A 16,629-nucleotide genomic window follows, 5' to 3' on the forward strand; every position below is an offset into this window, starting at 1 on the left:
ACAAAATCAAGGTCATATTTTGGCTCTCTTGGCATTGTTTTAATTGTCTTCAGTTTTAACTTGAACTTGCATATGAGCAGTTGATGGTCTGTTCCACAATCATCTCCTGGCCTTGTTTTGGCTGAAGATATTGAGCTTCTCCATCACCTCTTGCCACAGATGTAGTCAATCTGATTGCTGTGTACTCTGTATAGCAAAGCCCACGTGTATAGTCACCGTTTGTGTTGTTGAAAAAAGGTATTTGCAATGAATAAGTCATTGGTCTTACAAAATTCTATCATGCGATCTCCAGCATCAATTCTATCACCAAGACCATATTTTCCAACTACCAGTGATTCTTCTTTGTTTCTAACTTCTGCATTCCAATCACCAGTGATAATTAACGCATCTTGATTGCATGTTTGGTCGATTTCAGACTGTAGAATAGAAGTTGGTAAAAAATCTTCAGTTTCCTCATCTTTGGCTTTGATGTTTTGTGTGTAAATTTGAATAATAGTAATATTACTGGTTTTCCTTGTAGGTGTATGGATATTATTCTGTCATGGACAGCATTGTACTTCAGGAAGGATCTTGAAACATTCTTTGTGATGATGAATGTCACACCAGTCCTCTTCAACTTTTCATTCCTAGCACAGTAGATCATATGGTTGTCTGATTCAAAATGGCCAAAACTGGTACATTTCAGCTCATAATGCCTAGGACATCAATCTGTATGTGTTCCATTTCATTTTTGATAACTTCCAATTTTCCTAGATTCATACTCCATACATTCCGTGTTCTGATTATTAATGGATATTTGCAGCTGTTTCTTCTTACCTTGAGTTGTGCCACATCAGCAAAAGGAGGTTCTGAAAGCTTTACTCTATCTGCATCATTAAGGTCAGCTCTATTCTGAGGAGGCAGCTCTTTTCTAGCCATAGTTTGAGTGCCTTCTGAGCTGAGGAGCTCATCTTCTGGCACCATATCAAACAATGTTTCAAGGTTGTTTTTCAGTAATATATCAGACAGTGTTTTACCACTATTCATAAGGTTTTCACTGGCCAATTCTTTGAGAAGTGGATGGCCTCTTCTTCCTTCCAAGTCTGTCTTATTCTGGAAGCTCCACTGAAACCTGTCCATTATGGCTAACCCTGTTGGCGCTTGAAACACTGGTGGCACAGCCTCCAGCCTCACAGCAACACACATGCCACCACAGGACAACAAACCGACAGATGAGTTTGTCTTCCTTAGTTGCTCCAAACTGCTCCACTCCTGCTTCCCAGCCTTCCCTATCAGTTCCGGTCCTCCAAAAAGCCATCTGCCACTGCTTCCTGGCCGTCTCTACCAGTTCCAGGTCTGGTGTAAGCAGTAAGCAGGTCTGGTGATAACAAATTCCCACAGCTTTTGTTTTTCTGGATTATCTTGATTTCACCCTCATTTCTGAAAGACATCTTTGCAGGGTAAAGAATTCTTGGTTGACAGTTCTTTCTGTTAGTATTTTGTATATGATGTTCCATTGTCTCCTGGCATCCAGGGTTTCTCAGGAGAAAGCAGCACTTAGTTTGGTTGAGGACCCTTTATATGTCATATTTTGCTTTTCTCTTGATGCTTTTAGAACTCTCTCCTTGCCTTTGGTTTTCAAGAATTTTATTACAATGTGTCTAGGTGTAGACCTCTTTCAATAAATTCTACTTGGAATTCACCTAACTTCCTGAATGTGCAAGTTAAATTGCAAGTCTGGAAAATTTCCTGTCATTATATCCTGGAATATTTTTTTCTATCCTTTTATCTCTCTTCTCTTCTTCTGGGATGCCCATGATCCTTATGTTATATTTCTTGATTGTTTCTCACAATTCCAGTTGACCTTGTTCATTTTTCTTTTCTCTTGCTTTTCTTGAAACTTGGTAAATTCAGTTCTATGTCCTCTAGTTCACTTTTTCTGCCCTCTGTCTGCTCAAATCTATTGTTGAATCCTTCTCCTGCATTTTTAATTCAATTATATTATTTCTCAATCCCAGTATTTCTATTTTGTTCTATTCTTTTTTATTTTTTTATGAATTCTATCTCCTCAGTAAGCTTCTCATTTTGTTTCCCAATCTCCTTTAGTTTATTGTCTGTGTGTTCTTTGCATTATTTGAATATTTAACATTGCTGTTTGAAAATTATCTCTCCCCCCCCCTCCCCCCCATTATCCTGGCCTCCATACAACTAATTTCAGCTTTTTCAAAGTAATTTTTCACTTGGACCATCTTCTCCTGTGTTCTTGTATGCCTTATAATTTTTTTTTCTGTTGTTGTTGTTGAACATGAGACATTTGGGTATTTTACTGTGGTACTTTTGAAACTGAGAATCTTTTCTTTCCCCAGTGAATTTTCCCCTTTTTTTACTCTCTTTTCCCTTAAATTCTACTAGAGAATACTCTGGCCCTTTAGCTGTTCCAGCACTGATTAGCTCTCTTGGGGACACATGCCCCAACTCCTCACTTCTGTAGCAGAGTCTCAGGTACTTCCTTTGTTGATAGAAGGTTCTAATCTGGTTACACAGGTTTTAAGAGTTTGGTAGAGTTTTAAGTCTCTGAGGGAAGGCTCAGAAAATCACCCTATAGTTTATCTCCATTAAATTCCAATAAGGCTCCACTCATACGAAGCCTGGAGGAAATGCTAATTACTCTTCCCTCTCCTAGTCTTTTTCTCAGTCTTGTTTGATTGGGAGGAGGTAGCTTCTCCTTATAGATCCATTCTCCTGGCTGCTCCAAGAAAAATATTAAGACTTTGAAGAAACAGACCATCAGTAAAATAAGTTCCTCTACTGCTCTCCTAGTCCTAAGGAGAGTGTTTGCAGCTCCCTGTTACATGTGGACAGAGCTGGAGAGACTCTCTTAAGTGACAGAAAGAAAAAATTTCCTATCTGTATTTTTGCTCTTCCTTCTGCCTTCAGCCAGGTGCTTTATTGCTTGGACTGGTTATTAGACCTCCAGCTCCATCATTTCTACCATGTTGTTTGTGTTTGTTTTTTCTTTTTTTTTCTTAAATTGTGGAGGAATGAAAATGTTCAGCTACCTACATCACCATCTGGGGAAAGGAGTCTTCTATAATTGTTTTAAATGAATTTTTAATTCAAATTATTTACTTATTTCTGAACTCAATAAATTTTAGGAGATATTTTTATTTCTAGAGCCCCAAGTCAAATTTTTCTCTCTCCCTAAGGCAGGAGAGATAAGTCCGTTTGAAAGGATTGGCCAGTTGCATATGGAATGATTCTATTTCAGCAGATGATCTCTCCATGATCTTTTACTTGGTGGACTATATTCCCTTTTTCCTAAGGTTGATGTAAAGTGAAGAATGTGTTAGATTCTGTGGTTTGGCCTTCTCCTCTGAGAGGGGCTTTAGGAGACAATTGACTTTCTAGTTTTGTGTTTCTACTTTTTTCTTTTATTTTTCCTAAGTTTTGCATAGAACTTAAAGTGGGCCAGGTACTATTCTAAGTGGCTTATATATATATTTATTCATTTAATTGTGACATTTCCTATAAGGTATAGATTTTTATTATTCTCATTGTCAGAAGCACAGAGAGGTTCTATAACTTGCCTGAAGTCTCACTCTATTAAGTGGTGGGCCCAAGTTTCCCATGGACAGCTTGGAAGTTAAATTCCTGGTCTAGTATCTGCTGAAGTTTAAGACCCTGAAGAAAAAGATCTTTTCCCCTGCCTGGTACCCCATAACACACACAAACACACACACACACACTCACACTCACATTCACATGTTATAGCCAAAGAAGTGCTTGGAAATAACTAACCAGTGCACTTGTAAAGTCAAGAAGTAAAATAATGAATATTTTTGTTTATTACTTACATAGCTATAAATATCCAGTGCCTTGAACTTCCAAAAGCTCCCCTGAGCTTAGCATATGGTACACTGACAAATACTACAGGAATAGAACATTCAGTGCAAATAATAGGATGAGGACTCACCTGAACGGTGTCAAACTATATGATGATGCCAGGTAGTGGGTAAATTACCTGGTAGCTCCAGAACAGGTATGATCATCCCTATGAGAGCTCATTTCCTAAACAATACAGTATTTTACAAGTTTGGAACTATACAACTACTTGCATTTTCTTGACTGATTGGGAAATGTTTTCCAGAATCTGAAATTCTTTCATGTTCCCTTACTTGCCACATCCTTCTGACTATTACCACATCTCTTTTCAAAGAACCAAAAAGCAGTTGCCATTGAGTTGACACTAACTCACAGTGACCCCATCTGTGTTAGAATGGAACTGTGTTCCATAGCATTTTCAATAGTGAGTTTTGGAAGCAGATTGTCAAACCTATCTGCTGCAGTGATTCTGGGTGGATTTGAACCTCTAACCTTTTGGTTTCCAGCTGAAAACATTAACCATTGGCACCATTCAAGAACTCCTTTTATGAAGATTCAGTGTTTAAAGTGGATTATGGAGGTGGAGCATGCATGCTAGGGCTTTTGTACAGAACTTTCCTCAACTGGAGAGACACTCTTTTTCAAAAAGGAAGCCCAATTGATTTCAAAACACATGTTTACCTCTACCTCAACTAGAAACCCACTATCATAGAGGTGATTGTGAATCATAGCAATCCCCATAGGGTTTCCAAGCTTCCCTCCATATAGCAGCTGACAGGTTTGAACCACCCACCTTTTGGTTAGCAGCCAAATGCCTTACCCACTGTATCAGAGCTTCTTTCACCTTGACTCAAGCTTTATGAAAAAAGAAATAAATAGAAGGGAAAATTGAGTGAGAAATTTAATAAGAAATTGGATGGCAAAGATGAATGTCTTTGTAAATTTCAAGATATTGCACTGAGCCAGGAAAATGTCTACTTAGCCTCCAAACTGCTCCTTTAAAATGGGCTACCTTCAAAGCATGCACATTCCTTCTCATTCAGAAAACAAAACATGAGCATAGTTTTCTAACCTAGACTCCATCAGAACCAAAACATCACTCAAGGTACCTGGAACAGGCTCTGGCATTGTTGTTGTTGTTAGTCACCATTAAGTTGGTTTCGACTCCTGGCACCATGGCGACGCCATGTGCATAGTGTGCGGAGTAGAACTGCTCCATATAGAGTTTTCCAGGCTTTTCAGAAGCAGATTGCCAGGACTGTCTTCCAAGGCACCACTGGGTGGGCTCAAGTCACCAATCTTTTGGCTCATAACCAAGTGCTCAACTGTTTGTGCCACCAGGGACTCCTCTGGAACCAGAGGCCTTAATTTAAACACACACACACACACACACACACATATGTGATGTGTCTCTCAACTTGTAGGCTAAATGAAGATTTGCTCCATAGCATCAATGTTCACACCATGCAACAAGCCAGGTCCCAGGAGGGTTTTCCCAGTGATGGGTCAGCACAATCTTCAGTCTCTGCTTTTCCTTACTCCTGTCATCAAAAGTGAGGACTCCTTCTGGGTTCCCTAAATTTTGACTTTTGTAGAAAGCAAAGTGCTTTACAATAGCACTTTGTTAAACAACTCATTCTGGTGAATACAAGGTTGCATCCTAAAACAACACAAAAGGTCTGCTCAGATTTCTTTGCTGTTGGAAACTAGGAGAGCCAGTCTCCAGCACTGTCACTGACCCTTGATGATGCCTCTTATTTCACAGTGTGATGAACACAAACCAGACTTTGAAATCCCTCTGCACTGGCTTCAAGCCACGAACTGTACACTTTTGTAGTCATTGAGTCAGCTGATTGAGAATGGTTATTTTATGACTGCTGATCCACCCACCTCTTACAGTGACTCATGACTTCATCTCCATCTGTGGAAGCCACAGTGGATGCCTTTGTTAGTCCTGCCAAAGTGACCCAGTCCCCAAAGCTGATGAAGTCAGGGAGGTCTCCTGACAGCCAGGACCAATCACCTGGAAATGAAGAGTTATGACCTGGGACACACAGAGCCACAGAGTCTCTGTACTAGAATCAGATGCCGGACAGCACAGGATGTAAGGATACCTGTGCCAAGGTCTCCGACTTTGGGGGCTTCTCCAGGCCTCCTGGTTCACCGATGTCATGGATTCCATGAGATATCCTAATACTCTTCTAACAAACCTCCCTCCCTCTCTCTTTTTAAAATTTAGCTAGAAGAATTGATGCAGTTGAATTATGATATTGGCAAATAATATTGAAAATACCATAGACTTCCAGAAGAATGAACAAATCTGTCTTGGATAAAATGCAGCTGGAATGCTCTTTAGAAGTGAGAATGGCTAGACTTTGTCTCTCTTACTTTGATCATGTTATCAGAAGGGACCAATCCCTGGAGAAGGATATCATGCTTGGTAAATTGTAGGGTCAGCAAAAAAGGGAAAGGCCCTCAAGGAGATGGACTGGCATAGTGGCTGCAAAAATGGGCTCCAGTATAGAAAGAATTGTGGATGGTGCATGACTGCGCAACATTTCATTCTGTTGTACATGGGGTTGCTTTGAGTCAGAACCAATTTCATGGCAAAGCCAGATTTTATTTCTATTGATTACAACCAACCATAACTAATGTATCTCTTAAAAGTCACCTGTTTAAACAGCTGGTGGCCTTTATTTCAGTGTTGTTTCAGGGGTGGGGAGTGGTGGGGGAGGCGAGGGACTAGCCAACACACACTGGGATTTCTGCTAATGAAACTTACTATTGAAAACCTGGGGGGGTGACAACTATCAACATGTTAAAGATATGTATGTTTTGTCACTTAAATTCCACATAGAGAATTCATACCACAGATACATCCACCTGCGTGGAAAATGACAAACATAGGACTATTCATTAAGGGATTGATTTTAATAGTAACATGTTGGAAACAACAAAGTGTTCATCAGTAGAGGACTGGTTAAATGAGCATCCATATACCAGAATCAAGGAGACCTGGTGGTGCAACAGTTAAGCACTCAGCTGCAAATCCAAAAGATCGGTAGTCTGAAATCACTCTGCGGCTCCTCCATAGAAGGACTTGGGGATCTGCCTGCATAAAATTTAAACCACAAAACCAAACCCACTGCCACTAAGTCAATTCTAACTCATAGCAATCCTACAGAGAGGGTAGAACTGGCCCGTAGGGTTTCCAAGGCTGTAAGTCCTTATGGAAGCAGATGGCCTCATCTTTCTTCCATAGAGGGGCTGATGGACTTGAACCACTGACCTTTTGATTAGCAGCCAATGCATTAACCACCGCATTACCAGAGCTCCTTTCTGTAAAGATTACAGACTAAGAAACCCTATGGAGCAGTTCAGCTCTGTCACATGGGGTCACTCTGAGTTGAAATCAAGTCAATGGCACCAAACAACGACATACTGGAATATTGCACAGCTGGTAAAAAGATTGGGGCAGATCTACAAGGAATGATTTTCCAGACGTATACAGCAGTTTGCCCTCATTATTCACAGATTCTGGATGGTGGCTCAGCTGGTTCATTAGCAACTCTCACATGCTTTCGTGGGTCTTCATGGACGTGCTCAGGCACACAGTGGCAAAACAGGGTGTCCTAGCTGAGGCGAGATGCAACAAGATCGCCATCTGCTAACCCAGTGTTCACAGAACTTTACTGCCCTTGTTGTTGTTGTTGTTGTTATGTGCCGTCGAGTCAGCCCTGACTCATAGCGACCCCTCCTTGGGTTTCCGAGGCAGTATCACTACGGAAGTAGGATTGCCCAACCTTCCTTCCGAGGAGTGGCTGGTGGGTTTGAACCGCCAGCCTTCTGGTTAGCAGTCAAGTGCCTTAGCCACTATTACTGCCCTTAGATCCCGCAAATAATGAGAATTAACTATAAATGCCAAAAACTCAGGTTACAAAACAGCAGGTAGATTTGTAGCCATTTATAGTGGCAAGGTGTCTGTCCTCATTGCAGATAAACAGATAAGCGAGACAATTAGAACTTGAGAAATAATTACAAAGGAAATGAACAAGGGTCTGGAGAGCAGTAGCCTGGGTCAGAGTGGGCAACAGCAGTGGAGGGGCTTCAGAGATGGTCAGTAAAGGCCTCACTGAAGAAGTACAGCTGAACTAATTGTTGAATGATGAGAAAGCGCCAACCCAGTGGAGGTCTATGGAAGAGAGTTTCCCACCGTGGGAACAGGAAGTGCACAAAAGCCCCAAGGTGAGGAAAGGCTTCCACGGCCCATGGAAGGACCTAGCATGTTCCATGGCAGAACTTGGCTGTTCTGTGAATGCGTGCAGCAGGCAGAGTGAAAAACCAAGATATGGGGCCAGGGAGGCAGCCAGCCAGACAACATTGCCAAGCAAGCGAGCTACCTGTTCATTCACATTGGATGACCCCGACCCCCTTCCCGCAGCAAGCAGCACAGCACAGTGTGAACACAAAGCATGAATGGCTTAGACTTTGCCACAGTCTTTGTCAACTGCCCCAGCGACTTCCTGGACCACATAAACAGACTTCCAAAGGGTACATACGTCCTCACTCAGGCAGAGCTGTGACAGGTCAGCCAGTGTCAGGGCCAATTTATTTTCCATTTTGACTTACTCCATGGAAGCATCTCTCCTACCCTGTGTGGATGACACACAATATATCTTTTGATTGTTGCTCAGAATAACTGAGTATGTAACCACTCTAAATTTCACTCTGTAGAGCCTGGATTCAGATCTCCCTGCACTACTCCTTAGCTGTGTGACTTTGTGGGCAATTTACTTACCTCTCTGTGCCTCACTTTCCACATCTGTAAAAGCAAAAAGGCCAAACCCACTATGGTAGAGTCAATTCCGACTCATATGCACCCCCACTGGGTTTCCCGGGCAGTAAATCTTTATGGAAGTAGATTGCCCAGGCTTTCTTCTGCAGAGTGGCTGGTGGGTTTGAACCACCAATCTTCTGGTTAGCAGTCAGATGCCTCAGGCACTGTGCTGCCAGAGCTCCTTACATCTGTAAAGGGAGGCGAATACTGGTCCCTACCTCCTGGGGTGCGGTGAGGCTTTAATTAGGTAACACGCCTGAGTGTTTCCTATTCTGTCCGCAGGCGGTAAACCTCACTAGCTGCCAGCTGTGAGGCTTTATCACCTCCAGGGAAACCCTTCCAGTTTCTGAACAGGCAGACCCCTTAGCGTCCACTCAAGCACTTTGGCTATTTGAGAGGACTGTGAACTTTGACAAAACCAAAAGAAACTAAACTTGTTGAGGTCGAGTCAATTCTGACTCACAGCACCCCTAGAGGACAGAGTAGAACTGCCTCATAGGCTTTCCAAGGCTGGTGGTTCAAACCCACCAGCCACTCCCCAAAGGAAGGTTGGGCAATCTACTTCCATAGTGATACCACCTCGGAAGCCCAAGGAGGAGTCTCTGTGAGTCGGGTCCGACTTGACGGCAGTGAGTTAGCTAGTTGACATCTTCATGGGAGCAGACTGCCACATCTTTCTCCTGTGGAGCTGCTGGTGAGTTTGAACCATCAACCTTTGGGACCGCTGCTGAGCACTTTAACCACTGAGCCCCCAGGGCTCCCCTGAACTTTGACATATTTAACCTAAGGAGTAGGGCGCCAGTGGTGTTTGCCATGGGAGAGCTTATCTGTCTTGTTGTGTGAACCCGACCAGCTGCTCCCAGATGTGTGTATCTGGGTAATTCATGACGGGTCTCCAGGGTCTGAGACTCGCACAACAGGTGTGTAACCTTCAGAGGATCTGGGGAAACACAACAGATGCCACATGATCAGGTGATGTGGGCTTTGGGGAGCTCCCGGGTGCAGCTATTCCAAAATTCCAGTGAGACCACAATACAATAATTGCTGTTTTGTTCTGTGCTTTAAACTTTTTTATTGCAATTTGGGTGAAATTTTACAAAGCAGATTCTCTTTACATTCAGCAGTTCATACCCATTTTGTTTTTTGACACTGATCACAACCCCCACAGTGTAACATCTCTCCACCCACTTCCACCCTGTCGTTCCCTCTTCCTGGGCATTACCGCCTCCCTAGTTCTCTCCTTATGCAAATGTTGCCCTCTGACCTCCAATAGTTGATTGTTTTAAGGAGTTTAAGTTTTGGGTTGGTTCACTGTGTTCCAACAGATAACTGGGACAGGTGATTAATGGATGAATTATGGTCATAGGCTACTGTGGGGGGCTATGGATGCCTGGTTACATGGCAGAATGTCTCCAAACTCACATGCCTTGTCTTCCCAAGAGTGAAAAAGGGAACGGAAGGGGGAGAGGAAGAAGGAGGAAAGGAATAAGAGAGAGAGAGAGAGAGAGATTCTTATCAGATGCTTCCCTTACTTTCAGTATTTGGGAACAGGTCCATCTAATTCTAAGCAAGAAATTCCACCTTCCATTATTACGATTTGCTGCTGTATCTTTATTGGGACTTGCAAACTATTTGGTGACAAATAGAATATCGGAGAGTGAGGCCCACTGCGCTCACAACTGCATGTGCGGACATACACACACACAAAGTTAGAGACGTTCCCTCCTCTAAAATCAAGATTCTTTCATCTCCCCAGACTTGTGGGAAGATTGACCATCATTATTAATCTTGGTTTGTGTATTTGTGCAGATTAAAGCATTCAACGCACACAGTCTATTCTGTTATCACCTGCTTTTCCTTGGAGTGGTGTCCAAGTGATAAGGCTGGAGTATAAAGGGCAGCCTGGGCATTTGATCTGAGTGGAGGGGACTGCCCAGAGCATCAGACAGGGTAAGCCACCTTGGCCATCGCCCCACTGGCGGCAATGCAGGTGCCAGGCCCGATGGCCTTAGTTCTCCAGGCTGCCCATGGAGGTAGGAACGCCCGGAGCAGGCTGAGTATGTTTCCATTTATTGCAGATGTTGAACATCTGGACAATCACACTATTTCTGCTGGGAGCAGCCAGTGGTAAGAACATCACCCCAGCCTCTTGGGAAGGGCTCACACCCAAGATCGCAGCACGACACTGGCAAAGCCTTACCCACAGCAGGGCTGCCAGCAGCTCCCAGAAAACTCCAGGTTCTGGGGCAGAGGGTGCTGGGAAGCTGGCTCTTTGCCAAGAAGAGTAGCCAGATTTTGTGAGAAGGAGTCCCTCACAGCAGCTCCCGGCGCCCTGCCTTCATGCCCAGGTGCTTGAGGAGAGTCTTATCAACGCCCATCGTCACATTAATCAGTTGCTATCGACTCACGTGACCCCATGTGTGTGAAAGAGCCGTGCTCTGTAGGGTTTTCAGTGGCTGATCTCTCGGTAGACCACAAGGCCAGGCCTTTCTCCCCAGGTGGCTCTGGGTGGATGCAACCCTCCAACCTTTTGCTTAGCAGCTCAGGATGCTAACCAGTGCACCACACACACAGGGATTCTTGTCACATTGGTCATATATGTGTGTGTGTATGTGTGTGTGTATATACACTCACACACATATACAAGAAGAGCTAGAGATGGGACAAGGGACTGCTAAGTTCTGAGTGGAGGCATGGACTGTGGGACCCAGGCCAGTAGGCGGGCATTGGGGTAAGCAGAGTGGGTGGGACAGAGGGGCCATCCACTGTCTTCAGACTGCCCCCAGGCAAGGGAGTGTCCAGGCCTGAACAATACCAACCGGAGCCTGGCCTTGCAAGCTTAGCCGTAAGCATATCCATCCCCTCACTCCAGGAAAAGAAGTTTGCTATGGCGACCTCGGGTGCTTTTCTGATGTGGATCCCTGGGCTGGGACTGCGATCCGGCCCCTAAAAGTCCTGCCCTGGAGCCCGGAGAAGATCGGCACCCGCTTCCTGCTGTACACCAATGAAAACCCAAACACCTTTCAGGTGAGCTGGTGTGGTTTCCACAGCACTGTAACTGGGTGGGGGCTGTGCCCACCCCACAGACCATGACCTCCTTGGGGTGAGAGCTTGTTTATCTCTGTATCCCCTTCCTCCACCAGACCTTGGTCCACCCCATCCCTCTGTCCTGCCTCTACCTGCCGGCCTAGGTAGACCTGGACAGAGTAGGTCTTCAGTAAGTGTTTGCTTGAATGAACGACTAGACTATAACCAGTTATATGATCCTAGCCTGGGGTGAAGGCCTTACAGTCGAACCAGAACAATAGAAGGCAAAGCAGCAGTGTCTGCTTTCAGCCCAGATGGTCACCTGGACCATAGCCCAGACCCAGTGGAGGCTGTGATTACTGACTTTGGGAGCTGCGACAGGGAGGCTTCATGGAAGAGATGGCTTCTGTGCTAAGCTTTAAAAAGTTGTGGGGTCAGGACAGGAGGAGATGGGGAAGGGGCAAGACAGGCCTGGGTGGCTGTGCAAACATGCTGCGCTTCTGCGTTTGTCACAGATTCTCCTTCCCTCTGAGCCATCAACGATCGAGGCATCCAATTTTCAAACAGACAGGAAGACGCGCTTCATCATCCATGGGTTCATAGACAAGGGAGATGAGAGCTGGCTGCAGGACATGTGCCAGGTAGGGGCTGCCCCCGGTCCCTGCCACCTGCCCTGGGCAGGCTGCTGCTGCCCTCTGCTAGTGCCACCTCACTTGGCACAACCCTACTAAGTGACTCAAAGGCAGGAACGCACACAGGAGATCAAAGAGAGTCTTTACATATTAGGTACATCGATGCAATTAAAATGCCTCTGTTTGCACACAAACAGAAGCTCCACACTACATTCCTAGAATGTATCTGTTGACTGACATAGCGATACTGCTATATGCATGTGCCCTTCCACTCTCGTTTCTGGTTCAGTCAAGGTCGAGCGCTTTCTGCTCCCATTTTCGGGGAGGCTTCCTTGTACTCCTGTACTGAGGGCTTGTGTCCCATGTGCCCCAGTGGTACCCACCTCCCTGGGAGCCAGAGATGTGTGGCTCTGACCACTTTTCTGAGATACAGACAACTGAGACTGAAGGGGGACTGAACTGGCAGAATAGAAAGTGCCAAAATTATGATACAATATGGCTCCTGAAGGACAGACTGCAAAAGAATACACACACCCTCACAGAAGCACACGCAGACGCACACACACATACATGCATGCACATACATAAACATGCAAGCATGCTCACATGCCCGCACGATATGCCCACCCTTTCTTTTATTGATCTTGTTTTTACACTGATCCAATCTATTAGCCACTGGGGTTGACCCCAGCAGCCTGCCTCCCACACACACCTTAACAACACAAACCAAAGGATGTGGTTAATGTCAACAGGAAGACATACAAACCTAGAAAATTAATTTTGCCTTTCACTTTGGTTTTCTAGACATTTCACTCTGGGCACCTATTTTGTCCATTGTGATAAGTGTCTGGCTGATACAGGTTTGTACTTGAGGTTTTTCAAGTTTGTAAGCATGTGTGGAGAAGATCCCTCAGGACTGCTTAAAACAGTGCTGGGAAACCAATAGTCAGTATCCTGGTGTATGTGATTACATGTGTTACCATTGTCCATGCAAAAAGACAGCAAGTAGACAGGACATTTACAGCACCATTGTACACTCCAGCTGGCCACACGTACTGCCTGGCAGAACTTCCAAGGCTATGTCACAGTCTTGGAGCTCCAGGAAGACCTTGTTCTTCCAGGATTCTTCTACTTTTTTGAATCAGCACAGTTCTACTCTCCAAATACCTGCAGCATGGGTTTCCTCCAGGAGACACTATGTGGTCCTCACTACAAAACTAGTGACGCTCTCCCTCCTTCCCTCAGCCTGCCCCCTCCACCTTGTCATTGCTGTCATCCAGTCCATTTCAACTCCTAGTGACCTCACAGGGCACAGTACCTTCAGGGCGGGTTTGAACCACAACCTTTCGGTTAACAGCTGAGCACTTAACCGTTATGGCTCCTTACACACATGTTAAAAAAAAAAAAAACCCACAAACGCCATTGCCATTAGTCTATTCTGACTCATATTTACCTATAGGACAGAGTAGAACTGCCCCGTGGGGTTTCCAAGCCTACAGATCTCTAGGGAAGCAGACGGCCTCATCTTTCCCCCACAAGAGTTTAACCACTGAGCCACCAGGGCTCTGTTCCACACAGCTTAAACCCTAACAAATGCCCGCTGTCAGGGGTGATCTCTGGCCCAGAAAGTGATAGCTTTATGTTGAGACCGAAAGGTCCCTTAGTGGTCAATTCTCTAGTAGCCATTTAGATGATGACCTCCGAAGACTGCATTTAAAGCTTTTCCTTTTCAAAACAGGAGGAAGTGACTCAATTGTTTTTTGGGTGGTTGTTTCTTTTCTTTTTTTTATTAACAAAACCTAATTGAATATGGTTGAAAATCAGAGCAAGCATGGCCTTTAATTAATTTTCAAACAAGAGAGGGAATCAATGCCTGGCTTGTAGTAGTCACGCTCAGGGATCATTCCAAATCGATTCCAGTACAACTGGATTCCCTTACAAAGTCTAGTTTATCTCTGCACCACTGTGAGGAGAACAAGGAAGAAATAGCCAATCTGAGGACTATAAGCACCATTTCTGACCCTGGTCCGAAGCTACCTCACGTGCCTCGGTGATAACAGCCCGGTGTCTCCCAACCCTAGAACATGTTCAAGGTGGAGAAGGTGAACTGCATCTGCGTGGACTGGAGGAAAGGCTCCCAAACCACCTACACCCAGGCCGCCAACAATGTGCGGGTGGTGGGCGCCCAGGTGGCCCAGATGCTCGGCGTTCTCTCGGTGAGTCACCGCCATGGGCTGCACGGTCAGGTGGAAGCAGCGCTCCCTGGTGGCTGCTGGGTGATGGTGCGGCTGGGAGTTGCCTATTTGAAGAATTTGAAATGATTTACATTTCTCTCAGAGCTTAATTCCAAACCTCTGAAATGTGTCTCGATAACAACACAGCTGTTGAAGAAAAAATAATAATAGCTAACACTTGGGAGATGGGGGCTTCTAGCATCACCTTCAATCTACAGAGATGACAACTTAGGCCCAGAAAGGTGAAGTAGTTTGCTCAAAAAGCAAACAGTGCCTGAATAGAGAGTATCAACTGACCCAGGCTGGTTAGCTGCAGGAGACGTGGTCTCAGCCAGTCCCCCCGGGTGGGGGCTCTGTTTGCTAAGGTAGTATCACCAACTCCTCTGGCACATTGGGCAGTTTCTTCTGGCACAATCAGGTCTTCTACCCTCAAGTTCATTCTTTGTGACTGTTCTCTAAATCAGGTAAAGATCCAGCCATTTCTGTAGTTAAAGGGTTTACCAAAGACCAGTTGGCTCTGCTTACTTCTGGATGGTTACTAAACCATCACCCCTACAGACATTAAAACCCACCGCGTTTGTTCCGGGGTCGTGTTGTCCATGTCATCTGAGGACACGAAGTCCTGTGTGGTTTGTAACCTTGCCAGTCTATGGCATTCATCGGGTGAATGCCTCTTAGGCCACCATATGCAAATACTTTGTGGCTCCGTGCCATCTGTTTACTCATGCAGTGCTTTTGGAGCACAGTATCAGGAGCTGAGCTCGGAAGTAAAGAGGAGGGGTGAGGTCCTAACCCTCAAGAAGCTTACAGAAAGACTTGCAAGGAAAATGCGGTGTGGTCATGGGTCTGATGGGGGCAGTACAGGGTACTTTGGGAGCACATGGCAGGGGACGAGGGGGCAGGTAACCAAGATTGGGGTAGGGGAAGGGCGGTTCAATAGGTCTTCCCAGAAGAAGAGAAAGAGGCATCCAAGTTGAGAGTCAAAGTTGGTGGTGCCATTTAGCTGGACCAGTGGTTGGAGGGATGGGCAATGATGGAAAAGTCCAGAGGTGAGAGAATAATACTTTTTGAGGGCTCAAAAGGTCAGCAAAGCATTTGTCTAGAGAAGAGTCTAGAAAATAGGTGTTGGATCAGGAAGGTTCTGAGGCCATTTTAATGAGCTGAGGCTTGATCCTGAGGACAGTGGGCGCTGTGGCAGGTCTGCAGCAGAGAAGTAACACTGGCAGGTTTGCATGTCAAGAAATCCACCAGGGCGACACCAGATGCCCTGAGACTGCAACCTTCCTTCTTCAGACAAACTACAACTACTCATCTTCCAAAGTGCACCTCATCGGCCACAGCCTGGGAGCCCACGTGGCTGGAGAGGCAGGCAGCAGGACTCCAGACCTGGGCAGGATTACAGGTAAGACCTGAGGGTCAGGGGACCCAGGTTATGGCCTCAGTAACCCCAGAGTGCAGGGAGAAGACAGCAGCCCAGCCCAAACTGGCCTGAAGGAGACTGTCCCCCCACTACCACCAGCTGTGGCAGAGCTGGGTAGAGGTCGCACAGAATGCTCTAGGAAGACTCCAAGAAGCCCAGGTCTGCCTTCATGGTGAGGGGGAAGGTGCTGGCTTTGTTCCCTTTTGCATCTTCCATCTCTGTACCGTCTCTCTTCTCTGGGCCAAGTTTCCCAGTGTTATGGGCCACTCAGCACAAGACACCCAGAAATGAGTTCTCAGGAAAATGTGGAGTAAGGCTAGTAAGAACATGGGCAAAACATAATTAAAGAAGGGTTGTATTGCCCCATATACACAAGGATATATCCCTCTTCTCTTTGAAATCAAGGGCACAGTAGAATGTAAAAGTAATTTCCTGTGGCCTCTGCTGGCAGAAGAAACCCAGTCACCATCACAGCCAAAAGCATTCTTTGAACCCAAACAAAGCCTTTAATTATAACAAAAACAACAGAAGTTGTTATATACATATATTGTACTTCTGTTGTTTTTGTTATAATTAAAGGGTTTGAATATTATGTACAGGAGCTCTGGTAGCATAGTG

General features: G+C 45.2%; 1 protein-coding gene across 1 annotated transcript in view; it reads left to right on the forward strand.

Annotated features, from left to right (window-relative positions):
* The first annotated feature begins 10,776 nt into the window (after nt 1-10,776).
* Nucleotides 10,777-16,629, forward strand: part of LOC103197644 (inactive pancreatic lipase-related protein 1) — a 19,014-nt gene continuing 13,161 nt past the window's right edge. Inside the window, 5 exon segments of the mRNA XM_007941599.1 lie at nt 10,777-10,825; nt 11,571-11,725; nt 12,241-12,366; nt 14,439-14,573; nt 15,885-16,125. Coding sequence (XP_007939790.1) covers nt 10,777-10,825; nt 11,571-11,725; nt 12,241-12,366; nt 14,439-14,573; nt 15,885-16,125 — 706 coding nt within the window.

This window comes from Orycteropus afer, unplaced genomic scaffold (genome assembly GCF_000298275.1).
Source record: "Orycteropus afer afer isolate SDZICR_OR568_19922 unplaced genomic scaffold, OryAfe1.0 scaffold00082, whole genome shotgun sequence".
Taxonomy (NCBI): Eukaryota; Metazoa; Chordata; class Mammalia; order Tubulidentata; family Orycteropodidae; genus Orycteropus; species Orycteropus afer.